Source organism: Anabrus simplex, chromosome 1, assembly GCF_040414725.1.
Source record: "Anabrus simplex isolate iqAnaSimp1 chromosome 1, ASM4041472v1, whole genome shotgun sequence".
NCBI lineage: Eukaryota > Metazoa > Arthropoda > Insecta > Orthoptera > Tettigoniidae > Anabrus > Anabrus simplex.
This window is the reverse complement of record NC_090265.1, coordinates 890,645,177-890,657,485: the sequence shown is the minus strand read 5'-3', so window position 1 is coordinate 890,657,485 and position 12,309 is coordinate 890,645,177. Positions and strand designations below refer to the sequence as shown.

The 12,309-nt window shown below is 37.6% G+C and overlaps 1 protein-coding gene across 3 annotated transcripts in view; it reads right to left on the bottom strand.

The window, feature by feature from the left end:
• Window positions 1-12,309, bottom strand: part of LOC136857706 (inactive histone-lysine N-methyltransferase 2E) — a 335,033-nt gene that overhangs the window by 255,278 nt on the left and 67,446 nt on the right. For all 3 annotated transcript variants that reach the window (XM_067136572.2, XM_067136570.2, XM_067136571.2), the window contains exon 2: window positions 10,567-10,645. In XM_067136572.2, coding sequence (XP_066992673.2) covers window positions 10,567-10,645 — 79 coding nt within the window. The remainder of the gene's footprint in view (window positions 1-10,566; window positions 10,646-12,309) is intronic.

The window sequence follows — 12,309 nt, the reverse complement described above, 5'->3', positions numbered from 1 at the left end:
AGAGAAATGTACAGTATCAGTGTTGTGTAACTTCATCTCAAACAACCCGAAGGCCCCCTGGAAAAACTTAACAGAAATGAGCAACACAGATGTTCTTCCCTTGCAAATTAGATTCAAAGATTTGAGACGAGACATAAAGCCCAATACAAATGCTGGATCAGCCAACCAGCCTGAATCTTCAAAAAAGTCTGTGACAAAACTGTTCCTCAGCTAAACCACCTGACTTCTGAATGGCACATGTCTATATTCAGAATTAATCTCTTCCACAAAAGCTTTGAACTGTTGGTGATTATGAGAACTAGAGCAAATTACTGCATGTCCGCAATTAATCTCCTCTTCTTTGTGCTCTCCAATCCCTATAGTGTCTCCATATCTCTTTTCCCTTCCTCACTGGGCATAAAGTCTCCAATTAAAATAATGGTGCGGTTTTTTATTTACGTTTGTCGTCATCTGATCTAGAAGCCCCCAAAATCCACCCACTTCTTATCTGTGTTCTTTCTAATTATTTTTATCATTAGTTGGAACACGGGCATTTATTATCGTGTTGAGAGCCTGGGAGATAGTGCTTTGGATTCAATTATAGACTCAATTATTTTGAGAATGATCATGAATCCTGTTCTGAATTGTGGATATTCTTCATTACTCATTTTCCTGGTTTTCCCTTGAAAATTCTATATCATGTGATTCTATCAGTTCCTAATCAGTGCTTCTCACTTCTTAATCTGCGGTTATTAGAATCCCTTTGTGATCCATTTCATTTGTCAAAATTTTGAGTTTCCCTGGTTGTATGATGGAATTTATATTGAGTGTAGCTATGCTGTTTATCTGTCCTGTCCTGAGTCTACATTTTTATCTTCTGTCAGTCTGAGGTAATTTCAGAGGCTCCGACTCACTAAGATTTCTTTCAAGCGACTGCCCACCATATCCAAGTGCAGCCTTCCTTGGCTATTGCCAGACAGTGGATTTTTCTTTAAAAGATTTCCTTCCATGTTTGATTTTCAAAGGTAGTTAACCTTGATTGGAGCTTCATTATTACACTGGTAACAGGGATCTAAATGCCAGCTACCCTCCTTTTCACTTCATTCCCGAGTAATTTGATACCTAGTTCTAATGAATCCCATTTCCGTTGCCTGAATTCTATCATAGTCAATGTTTAGTGGAGTACAGACAGGTAAAACCTTGATAATTCGATGTGATTGAGCAAAAAAAAAAAAAAAAAAAAAAGAAAAGGACTTTGAATTATGTAACTTCAAATTAAACAAATTTCTGCATAACAAAATAATACTGAAAATATGTAAGTTAGTATTGTATACGCAACTTGAACACTGTTACCTCTGATCCTCAAGACGAATAGAGCAGAAATTCGAAGAAAGAAAATAATTCCTTTTTTTTTCAGTCTAGAAAACAACAAGAATAAAAAAAAGCTGTAATAATTAGGTATACAGTACAGAGACTTACGTAATAATAAAGAAGTCCACAGTTTGTCAGTCTTAAAATTGACATACCTAAACACACAAGCCCATTCTTCCTGAATGTTTAGAACACACCTATCCATTATTTTGATTACTTTTTCGTAAATAAGAAACGATAAACTTACGCAACGTGTGTTTTGTATTCAGGAATCATTCAAGACGAATATTTTCGCACTACAAGATGTGTGGTTAAGGTTATTTTTAATATGTATAACTTTCCCTGTTTTTATCTCCTTGTAAGATGTGTATTGTTTAATTTCCTGTTGTGTATGTTTATCAGGAACTCAAGGGAGACTTCATTAGTTAGTCGGAACATAGAAAAATGATGAACTCTTCTCAGAAGAACTCTTAAGGTTTCACTTTACTTTGTCCTGCCTGCTGGCTCTTCAGAAATGTGTGCGCGTGTGTTTTATATTCAGGAATCATTCAAGAAGAACACTTTCGCACTGCAAGATGTGTGGTTAAGGTTATTTTTAATATGTATAACTTTTGCTTTCTCAACGATTCATTTGTTTCTATATTCGTCCCTGTTTTTATCTCCTTGTAAGATGTGTATTGTTTAATGTAACGCCTTGTGTAATATAAATGCCTACATGCTGGCCTATTTCCCACATTTTGGCTGATGATGACGCAAAACAGCGTCGAAACTAGTTCCGAGTGTAAATACACGTTATAAATAAACTATAACATTTTTGTATTGAAAAGGTGGACCGTTTTAAGTTTTCCTATCATCCATTCTCAGTTCAATACGGACAAAAATGAAATTCTTAGGTTTAAACAAAACTATTGTCAATCTCCTCCTACTGGCAGAAAGGATGTGTGACTGTAGCGAATTCTGATACTTGGAAACAATTAAAAGGCAGTGTCTACAATCACAAAAAGAATACAGTAATAAAATACGGTCGCAGCTAAAACTTTGAAACTGAAGAGTTATGCACGGCTGACAGGCCAGAAATTGGGTTACATGCTGCACCAAACAGTTTCCGGTCTGTGTTACTTAATATCCGATATTTACGAAGAAAAATAAATAATGCAGTTATCTACGGTATTAAGTGCTCGTAAAACTATTGAAAGTTGATTATAATCCAGGATGCAATCATATCTGCATCCTGATACAATGGACAAACGATAGTCTATTTGACTTCATTTGAAACCATCAATACCTCGATGTTCGAAACACACGAAAACAAATGAAAACACAGAAAAACTATGTACGACAGGATGGCCAATATAAAGTTATTCTACACTGTAGCCAACATAGAAATTAAGTTCCAACAATAACACATCTCAACATCTTCCTCGTTAGGCAAACACTGAAAAACAATGTTATTCTTTTCTGAAATATGAGTCAATGGTGCACTGCTTTAAGTGAATTTCAGTAAGTTGTCAAAATAAAATCTATAACATCCATTGCATCCACAAGATTTTAAAGGACATAGCTGGTAGACATGACACTGTCCAGAATCGGTAAGGCTGTCATTGTGTCTTCAGCCAGCGCGCGTGTAAGAAGAAACTTCATTTCCGATGTTTCGTCTGATGGTGATTCCATTATAAACAAATTTAACTCTACGAAACTTGAACAAAAGTAACTCTGACCGTACCACATATGTACCTCACGACAATAATAATGCTCATTGACAATGCAATAAAAAATATAACAAAGAAGCAGCAATATAAGCCTTAATTCCTGAAAAACTGAAGTAGGGCCAACATAATATTCTGGCGTGTATGCGACAATGAGGGATACGAGACAGTCGCTTAATGTCGTTAGCTCCCGTCTACGATGACTTTAATTGTTAGCTGCTCTGTAGCAACCAGATTACAGTACTGATTTCGAACAACATAAAGGGTCTGATGAGAACTTCGAATTACATATTAACCTATTTTGGCATTTACTTCGATATACACGAATTTCAAATTAACCGACTTTGAATTAAAGAGTTTTCACTGTAGATGCTTCTAAACCATATGTGAGAATCAGCACAGTAGGTGTGGTACAGGGTTGTTTTGGCTTTCTGTGGAATTTTGCAACTGCTAGGAACATACAACTCTTTCTGGAAGATCAAAATAAGAATAAGCTTCTCCCTTCAAGTACCTCGGAAACACAATCTCCGAAGACAACACCGTCAAGCAGAAAATATTCAGCAGGACACAGAAAACATAAAACTTCCACAATCAAGTCAGAAACCTACTCCTGAGATTGAAAAATTGCAGATATGCTAAAATATGGATGATTGGGTCAAACTAAACATCAGTCTAGCAACATTTTGCTGTAAGGTAAGACTATTATATGTATTAAGAACAAATGTTGCAAATATCTGAGCAAAAAAGTATTTTGAGAGTATTCCGAATCCAACGGGACTATTTCCAATGGGAGACAGTTTTCAAATATTAACTATCAGTTATCGATCATCAATACGATTTTTGTTTTACTTATCTTCATATCGAACTTTTGAACATATTGTTCCATTCAGTCACTTCTTTTCTGTACTTCAGCTTGAGTTTGCATGTGTTTCTCTTCATAAAAGTACATCAGAAAATACCAGGGCATTATCAGTATTGTCAGTGGAACAAAAGAAAGCTTCAGGAACTTTCTAAACATCCATTATTTGTAGACTCGGTTATTCAAATGTTCTTGGAAAAGGATCGACAAACTAAATAGTCATACAAGTATGCGCAACAACAACTTCTAGCGGATCTTCAATTATAGTACTTTCAGGTAATTTTTTCCACATTTATAATTACTATTCTTATAATTCTATTATTCTTCGTGTAATTCTCTAAATTAGATATTGTATTTGAAAAAAAAATCCCCCCCGCAACAAAATGTCAGAAAAAGGGTTAAAAAAAAGACTTTATCCTCTCCCTGATGTTATCAGTTTCAATCCAGCAACATCCATGAAATTCCGAAGCCACACCAGTGTCCAAACTGCAAAGTCCACTCACCTGGTATAGTAAAATGAATTTACGTATGTTACATAAACAAACAAGTCCAGTCAAGGTCAAAACAAGAGGCAGAAAACCTGAAACCAAAAATGGCTGTGGGCTTCAACAGCACAATGTCCATGATCAATACCAGGTATAGTATCAACTGGTAACATTTGTTAACGGGTATAAAAATGTTACTGTTACGAATAAAACACTATCTGTTTTAAAACTCTAATTCATTTCAGGGTGACCCACAAAATGTACATGCGCACGCCCGCACGCACGCGCGTACACACACACACACACACACACACACACACACACAAATTCCATTCAACTATGAATATATCCACACTTACTAATTCCTGCCTATTTACAATTCTTTGTCCCCTACACACAGCAGGGATTCAGGCTCGTTGGTATTATCCGGGAGACTGTAATCCTGATCAACGGGCCTTTCACTTGCCTATCACCCAATACAGCAGATGCGTGCAGACTACTAGATTTGAACACAGGGCTACTGACCACACAACACATGATGACTGTTCCTTGGATTGACTCCAGAGACAGTCCAGTAACTGACACAGTCAACTACAATGAACTCAACAGCAGTAGCTTAACAGTGATAAACAGCAGGACAATAACTTTAATGTGGGCTTTTACTTTAGATATTTTATGGTGAGGTCCTAGTACTGTAATTTTAAGCAGCTCTTTAGAAATTTTGACAGGGTTTTTACTCTCTTTGTTATCGCTGAAGAAGGGAAATGATCATCTTCACAAAACATGTACGATGATGAAATTAATTAAATTAGTAATCACCCTATACCAATTGTGTAAAGCAATTGTATTGACAGGCGAACCCTTATTAGTCCTGTTTTCTCACACCCTGTTAAATCATTAGTAATGAATACAGGGGCCTATTCCACGAACCAACTTTGCAACTTTTCACTTTGCACTTTCCAGTTCAGATTTTGTTCCACCATCACTTTTCAGATTTAGCTTGCAAAGTGAAAAGTGAAAAGTTAGGAATATTTTCACTTTTCAAGTCTGTTATGTTCCTCCATTGGTACAGAAATGCAAAGTGCAAAGAAATGAAGTGAAAAGTTTTCAGAAATCTTGCAAAGAGATGATTCCCTTTTCATCCGTTAATTAACAAGTATGTACACTAGTTTCTCAGCGTAGAATTTGGTTTAGTGATATAAACACGTTACGGCGTGAGCTTTTGTTAGCATCAAGTGAGGACAGTGATGAAGAATCCAATAAGAGAACGTACAAAGACACGATTAATTTTCATAACCTCACTTCAACGTAATTTCGCGAGTGATTTCGTATTACCCCAACACAGGCTGACTATATTCTTGAAATGATCGGTCATTTATTGAAACATGCACGAAAATAAGTCAATTCCTTTCCGAAAAAGAATAAATGCTTATATACATTAGTTATTAAATGGTGCCCAGCTGCACAGTGTAGCAGCAATCCATGGGGCATCAAAATCAATTATTTGCAGAACTGTTACCAAAGTCGTAGATGTTATAGTAAATGTAATATTTCCTAACAGTACGTTGGCCTGATAATCCACTTAATATAGCGACGGGATTTCTAGGGAAGGGTGAATTTCCTTCTGTGTATGGATGTGTTGACGGTAGCCTACTCTCATTAACATTGATGTGTGTCATCATTTGAGAGGTTATCTTTAAAGTTGTCAACAAAAAAAAAGGGATGTCACGTTTCTCCTCGACAACTTCCAGCACAGCCAGCTTCTTGTAATAACCTTTCTTTCCCATGATAAAAACTTTAACAATACGACAATTATACCACCCAGTTTGCTGCGAAAAGTAAAGCATTAAAATTGTAGAGTATTAGGCCTATACAGTTACCTTATGGAATAAACTCGATCGGATCACTCATTCGCAAAGACTTTTCACTTTGCGAAGAAATTGAAAAGTACAACCTCGTTCACAGTGGAACAGAAAGACTTTGCGCTTTGCAAGAATTGAAAAGTGAAAAGTGCAAAGTTGAAAAGTTGCAAAGTTCGTTTGTGGAACAGGCCCCAGATCTAACAGAAATCAAAATTAGTCAAGTTCATTATATCATGAACACTACTTGAAAAATACTTATGATAGCTGCCCCAGTCACTGACTCTTACAACGGTCCTCAGTCCACGGAGGTACTGACACAAAGTATTCTAATACAGTACCCAGTCTTCCATTCCGTGCAATACGATACCCTGACTCCGGTGGGAAAATGGCGGCAGCCAACAGCCGTCCTCAGTCCAGCTACTCACTCGACACTCCGACGCAACAACAAATCGTTGACACTAGTGACGGCATACACCGCTGTCACCCTCAGACCAGCCACTAAACCCCAACAAACAGAGGCCAACTCAGGCTCCATCACTGACTGACTGTTCGCGGCTAGCTTCCTTTTTATAGCTTGGGTGACGAGTACCAGAATATTCGCTATGTGGCTAGACAGAACATTCCTGTTGCACCTCGCAGAAACGCACAGGGAAACCAGATGGAGAGAACAATACATGTAAAGGCCTCCTTGGAGATCCTCCGTCGTCTGACTTGCAAATACCTTCCAGGAAGTACTGAAAGGGGCTGCAGAGCTAGCTTGTAACATTATTTTATGTTGCTCATGGCTTTACCGAACAGTTTCAACATTACAAGGTATTAGAATCATTCCGCATTGACTGTTTTCACTTTACAAAGGTAAAAAATTAGTGTATCCTCCTAATCCAATACATCAAATATTCCATCATTAGACGGAGTAAACAAATTCCTTCATTATATTTTTTTTCATTTTTTCATTTTTTAACTTGTATTATGCAAATTATTTCAACTCACTCCTTCCCCTCCCCCCCCCCCCTCTTCTTTCACTGAAGATGGCTCAGGCGAGCTGAAACATGTTTGAATTTGGAGGATAAACTCATTTTTTCACCTTTGTAAAGTCAGTTTCAACATATCGTCGCTGCCGGGACAAAACCTCCTATGTGATAATATTTTTGGAGATATACTGACCCGCAGCACATACATTATGAAGAGCGAGAATGCCTTGACATTATTCACACAATATTGCACCTTAGATGACAGAACTTAAGCGACCAAAGTTCTAAGCTAAAATATTTCACATAGAGGTTTTGTCCCAGCAGCGACGATATGGAAGATTCTGAATCCTGGAATGAACAGAGGAGGCTTTATTAGCTTTCGTATTAATGTTACCGATGAACATCTACAAATTCTTTACACTATCCAAGAATGGGCTGCCCAAGCCCAGGGGACATATCTGAAACTGCAGGGTCAATAGTGGGTTCATTTCCCAGCCTTTTTTTTTCTGGTTCAACATCGCACTACCATGTCAAAAGTTTTGGTGGCGAAAGGATCGGAAAGTGCTAGGATTGAGAAGATAGCGACTACAGCTTTAATTAAGGTACAGCCCCAGCATTTGCCTGGTGTGAAAATGGGAAATCGTAGAAAATCATCTTCCAGGCTGCTGATGATGGGATTTAAACCCACCATCACCGGAATGCAAGCTCACAGCTGTGCGACCCTAACCACAGGGCCAACTCACTTGGTCCTTCTAAAATTGCACCAAACCAAAAGTAGTCTGTTCCATCAAGGTGACCTAGTTTTTGTAAAGCATCATCTTTTGACTGTTTAATACAAAAGGAGTAATTTTTGTGGACAAGTGCTTCACAGCGTGGTGTACCATACACGTTGACTACTTCAAGCTCTCTAAGGACAGAAAAAGGGATTTGTATTGATTTCCATAGTTTTCCAGTCAGTACTTTGTTCATTCTTATTAAAAGCTGCCTCCACAAAACTGGGGAACAACAGGGTTTAAAAAGACTGTATCTCCTGCAACAACCAAGAAAGGACCTCACTTGCAACCAACTGACTGACAAACCAGATTTCTCAGGTCAACTCTGGCTATCAGAAAGGCCTGAATAGGTCTACTCCTCCCTGACTGACTGACAGCCACGCACTTTGCACTTTTCAGTTCAGATTTTGTTCCACCATCACTTTTCAGATTTACCTTGCAAAGTGAAAAGTGAGGAATCTTTTCACTTTTCAAGCCTGTTATGTTCCTCCACTGGTACAAAAATGCAAAGTGCAAAGAAATGAAGTGAAAGTTTTCAGAAATCTTGCAAACAGACGATTCCCTTCTCATCTGTTAATTAACAAGTACGTACACAGGTGTCTCTGCGTAGAATTTGGTTTAGTGATTTAAACACATTACGACGAGAGCTTTTGTTAGCATCAAGTGAGGACAGTGATGAAAAATCCAACAAGAGAACATGCAAAGGCAGGATTAATTTTCATAACCTCACTTCAACGTAATTTCGCGAGTGATTTCGTATTACCCCTTGAAATGATCAGTCATTTATTGAAATATGCAACAAAAGGAAGTCAATCCCTTTCTCAAAAAGAACAAATTCTTATATGCTTACATTGGTTAGTAAATGGTGCTCAGATGCACAGCGTAGCAGCAATGCATGGGGCATCAAAATCAATTATTTGCAGAACTGTTAGCAAAGTCGTAGATGTGATAGTAAATGTAATATTTCCTAACATAGTACGTTGGCCTGATAATCCACTTAATATAGCAACGGGATTTCTAATGAAGGGTGAATTTCCCTCTGTGTGTGGATGTGTTGGCAGTACTCTCATTAATATTGATGCGTGTCATCATTTGAGAGGTTATTTTTAAAGTTGCCAGAACGGATATCCCGTTTCTCCTTGACAACTTCCAGCACAGCCAGCCCATGATAAAAACATTAAAACTAACAGTACCACAATTATACCAGCAAGTACGCCGCAAAAAATAAAGCATTAAAATCATCGAGTATTAGGCCTATACCGTTTGCCCATGGAATAAACTTGATCGGATCACTCATTTGCAAAGACTCTTCACTTCGCGAAGAAATTGAGAAGTACAACCTAGATCATGGTGGAACAGAAAGAATTTGCACTTTGCAAGAAATGAAAAGTGAAAAGTGCAATGCAAAGTTTGTTCGTGGAACAGGCCCCTGGTCTCCAACAATTAAACAAATTATAAAATAAGCATTCAACCTTCTCTTATCCTTACCTGAGATCTCAAAAATCTCACGGTCACGCTTCAGCCCCAATATTACCTCAAAAGTACCCTTGCTCACTATGAAACATATTAACTCCTATTTCCTTTCGTTTCCCATATGATCACACCATCTACATTAACCCACATCACTTTCACTAGAAATACCATGGTTTGGTCATATGAAAAGAATGGATAAACAAATAAGAGTAAGAGTGGTGAAAGGCCAAAGAAGAAGTAAATTAACCAGAAAAATAAAAACTCAAGTGGAGAGGAATATTGTGATGACAAAATGTGCATTAAAAAATTACATGTGTTACCTTAGCACAAAAAATTGACAAATACTTGTGTGCCATGCATGACAAATGGAGACTGATGATACCCACAACACAAAAAGTTTAAAATACCACAAGCCAAGCATGTTCTAATGCATTACAGCCAGGCCATAGGATTATCTCCACAATGCATTGTTGTTGACAGTCCAGTTTGCAGCACTTAATAAACATACCAAAGACTGAGCACTGATTCATGTGGTTTTCCTCCAACAAGTTGAATGAGACCTCAAAAATACTGAAACTATTACTTCTTATCAGCTTCTACTTCTCACAGGTCTTTATGTAAGTGTTCTGTATGTATTTGAACCATTTTCAAACAGTTTTGCAATGTAGCCATTGACCAAATGTCATTAACATTACCATAATAAGTAAAAGCTAAGTAACTTTTGAATATGGATAAACATGAACTGCAAGTGGGAATTTCAGCTTGAAAACTGAAGATACAGATCCCTTGGAAAGACCTACAACAGTGTACAACAATCATGTACAAGGTTCATGCTGATTTAAACAGACTGAAAATTTCCAAGAGAACTCTTGATGGACATGAAGTATATAGCAAGGGGAACCACAATATCCCATATAACCAATATTAACCAACAACAACTAACAGATCAAAATCTTCAAACTGACCAAATGATCATGTTCACTACATTCTTGAGGACAAGAACTATATCACCAATCGCCCTTGCAGAATTACAATAAAAGTAATTCAGTTTTCCAATAAAAATAAAACTCATTTCCATCATAGTTACCTGAGCAATCACTTCACCTGAAGATGATGGTCTTGTGTCTATAATTTCCTCTTTTGGAACTACATCTTCACTTGATACCCTGAAAACATAAATGCATATTGTAAAACATTACAATAAATAATAAATGTTTCAAGTATCAAGCTTCACACTTCAATGTGAATAAACATCAGAAAAAAGTTAGAAATTTTGTTGGCTCCAAAAATCACAACCTGTCAAATATTGGCTTGCTGTCGCAAGGTCTGGATCTAAATGGAGCATTTTAAATATATAATCAGTCACTTGCAGGTACATTTTTCCATGAAAATGTTCAATACAAATCTAGTAACATAAACACCATCAGGAAAGACGTAATCCTTTAGAATAACTACGGGCCTAAGACAAGGTGGAATTCTGTCACCTCTCCTCTTCATTACTGTGATGAATGAGATTCAACAAGTATGCCAAAACATTGGTGACAACAAAATGAAAGTCATGCTATTTGCTGATGACATCTTTATATGGGGAGATTCCAAGGAGGAACTTCAGGATCATAACAATGCATGGACAGTAACAGCTACAGGGAACAGCCTACAATTCAGTCAGGAAAAAAGTGAAGTGTTGGTTATGCAGAGAAATGGTCAACCTGAAGGTTACATTGAAATAGAGGGTAGACAACTCAAGATATCCAACAAATTCAAATATCTAGGAAGCATGATATCAGCAACAGGCTCCATTGAAGAGGATTCAAGCTGGAGAACATTCTATAGAGTTGTCCGAGAGATAATATGGAACCCAAAAGTACCGTTGAAATGCAAGCGAGTAATTTATGTGACTTATTACATGCCAATTTTGACATATGGCAGCGAGATCTAGACCATGAGGAAAAAGGACGAAGCAAGGATTCAGGCAGCCGAAATGAGATTCGTCTGAGCGATGGTTGGCAAAACAAGACGAGATAAAATTCGTAATGAGAACATCAGGGACATAGCTCACGTTGGCAGAATGTAAAATAACACAACTCTGCGAAGACTCAAATGGTATGGTCACATGCGAAGGATGGATCCTGATCGCACACCCAGAAAAATGTATGATCTGCAGTTAATATTAAAGACCAAGAGGGCGGCTAAGAATGTGATACATAGACATGGTGAAAAATGACATTCAGCAACGAGGAGGGGACTGGGACAACACTGAAGGAGAAAAATACAAAGACAGAAGCTGGTGGAGGGGCTTCATTTGCACACCCATCGTATAGATGGAACGGCGTGGGATATATATGTATGTATGTATGCATGTATCTATCTATCTCCACATAATTTTTTTTTATTTTTTATTTGAGGCATGCAATTGGGGTGCGGGATGTATTTGTGTCATGTTTGGCAACACGCTCCTGGTTTTCATAGCTTTCGATGTTTGGTGTAGTTATGCTTTGTGTAACCGCAAATGGAAGAAAACCGCCCCCATATGTCATATTTAAATGGAAAACAATTCAGATTTTTAATTCAAAAATTGCTTTTACATTTAAATTTGAATTTTCTCGGCGTCACGATAGAATGCATCTCCCAGAATGTGCAAGAGTAGCTTTCTGCACTTTCACTCGCTTCAGTGTGTCTACAGTGTGTTTCATAGTTGCTAAGTTTGAGCAAAATTGTAATTCATTAGTATTCAGCGTTTTAAGGAACGCCACAATATCACGTAGCATGCAGTGTGCGGAGAAACAGAATCTGTGAACACTGGCGATGCCGACAGTTGGCGAAAAAGCGT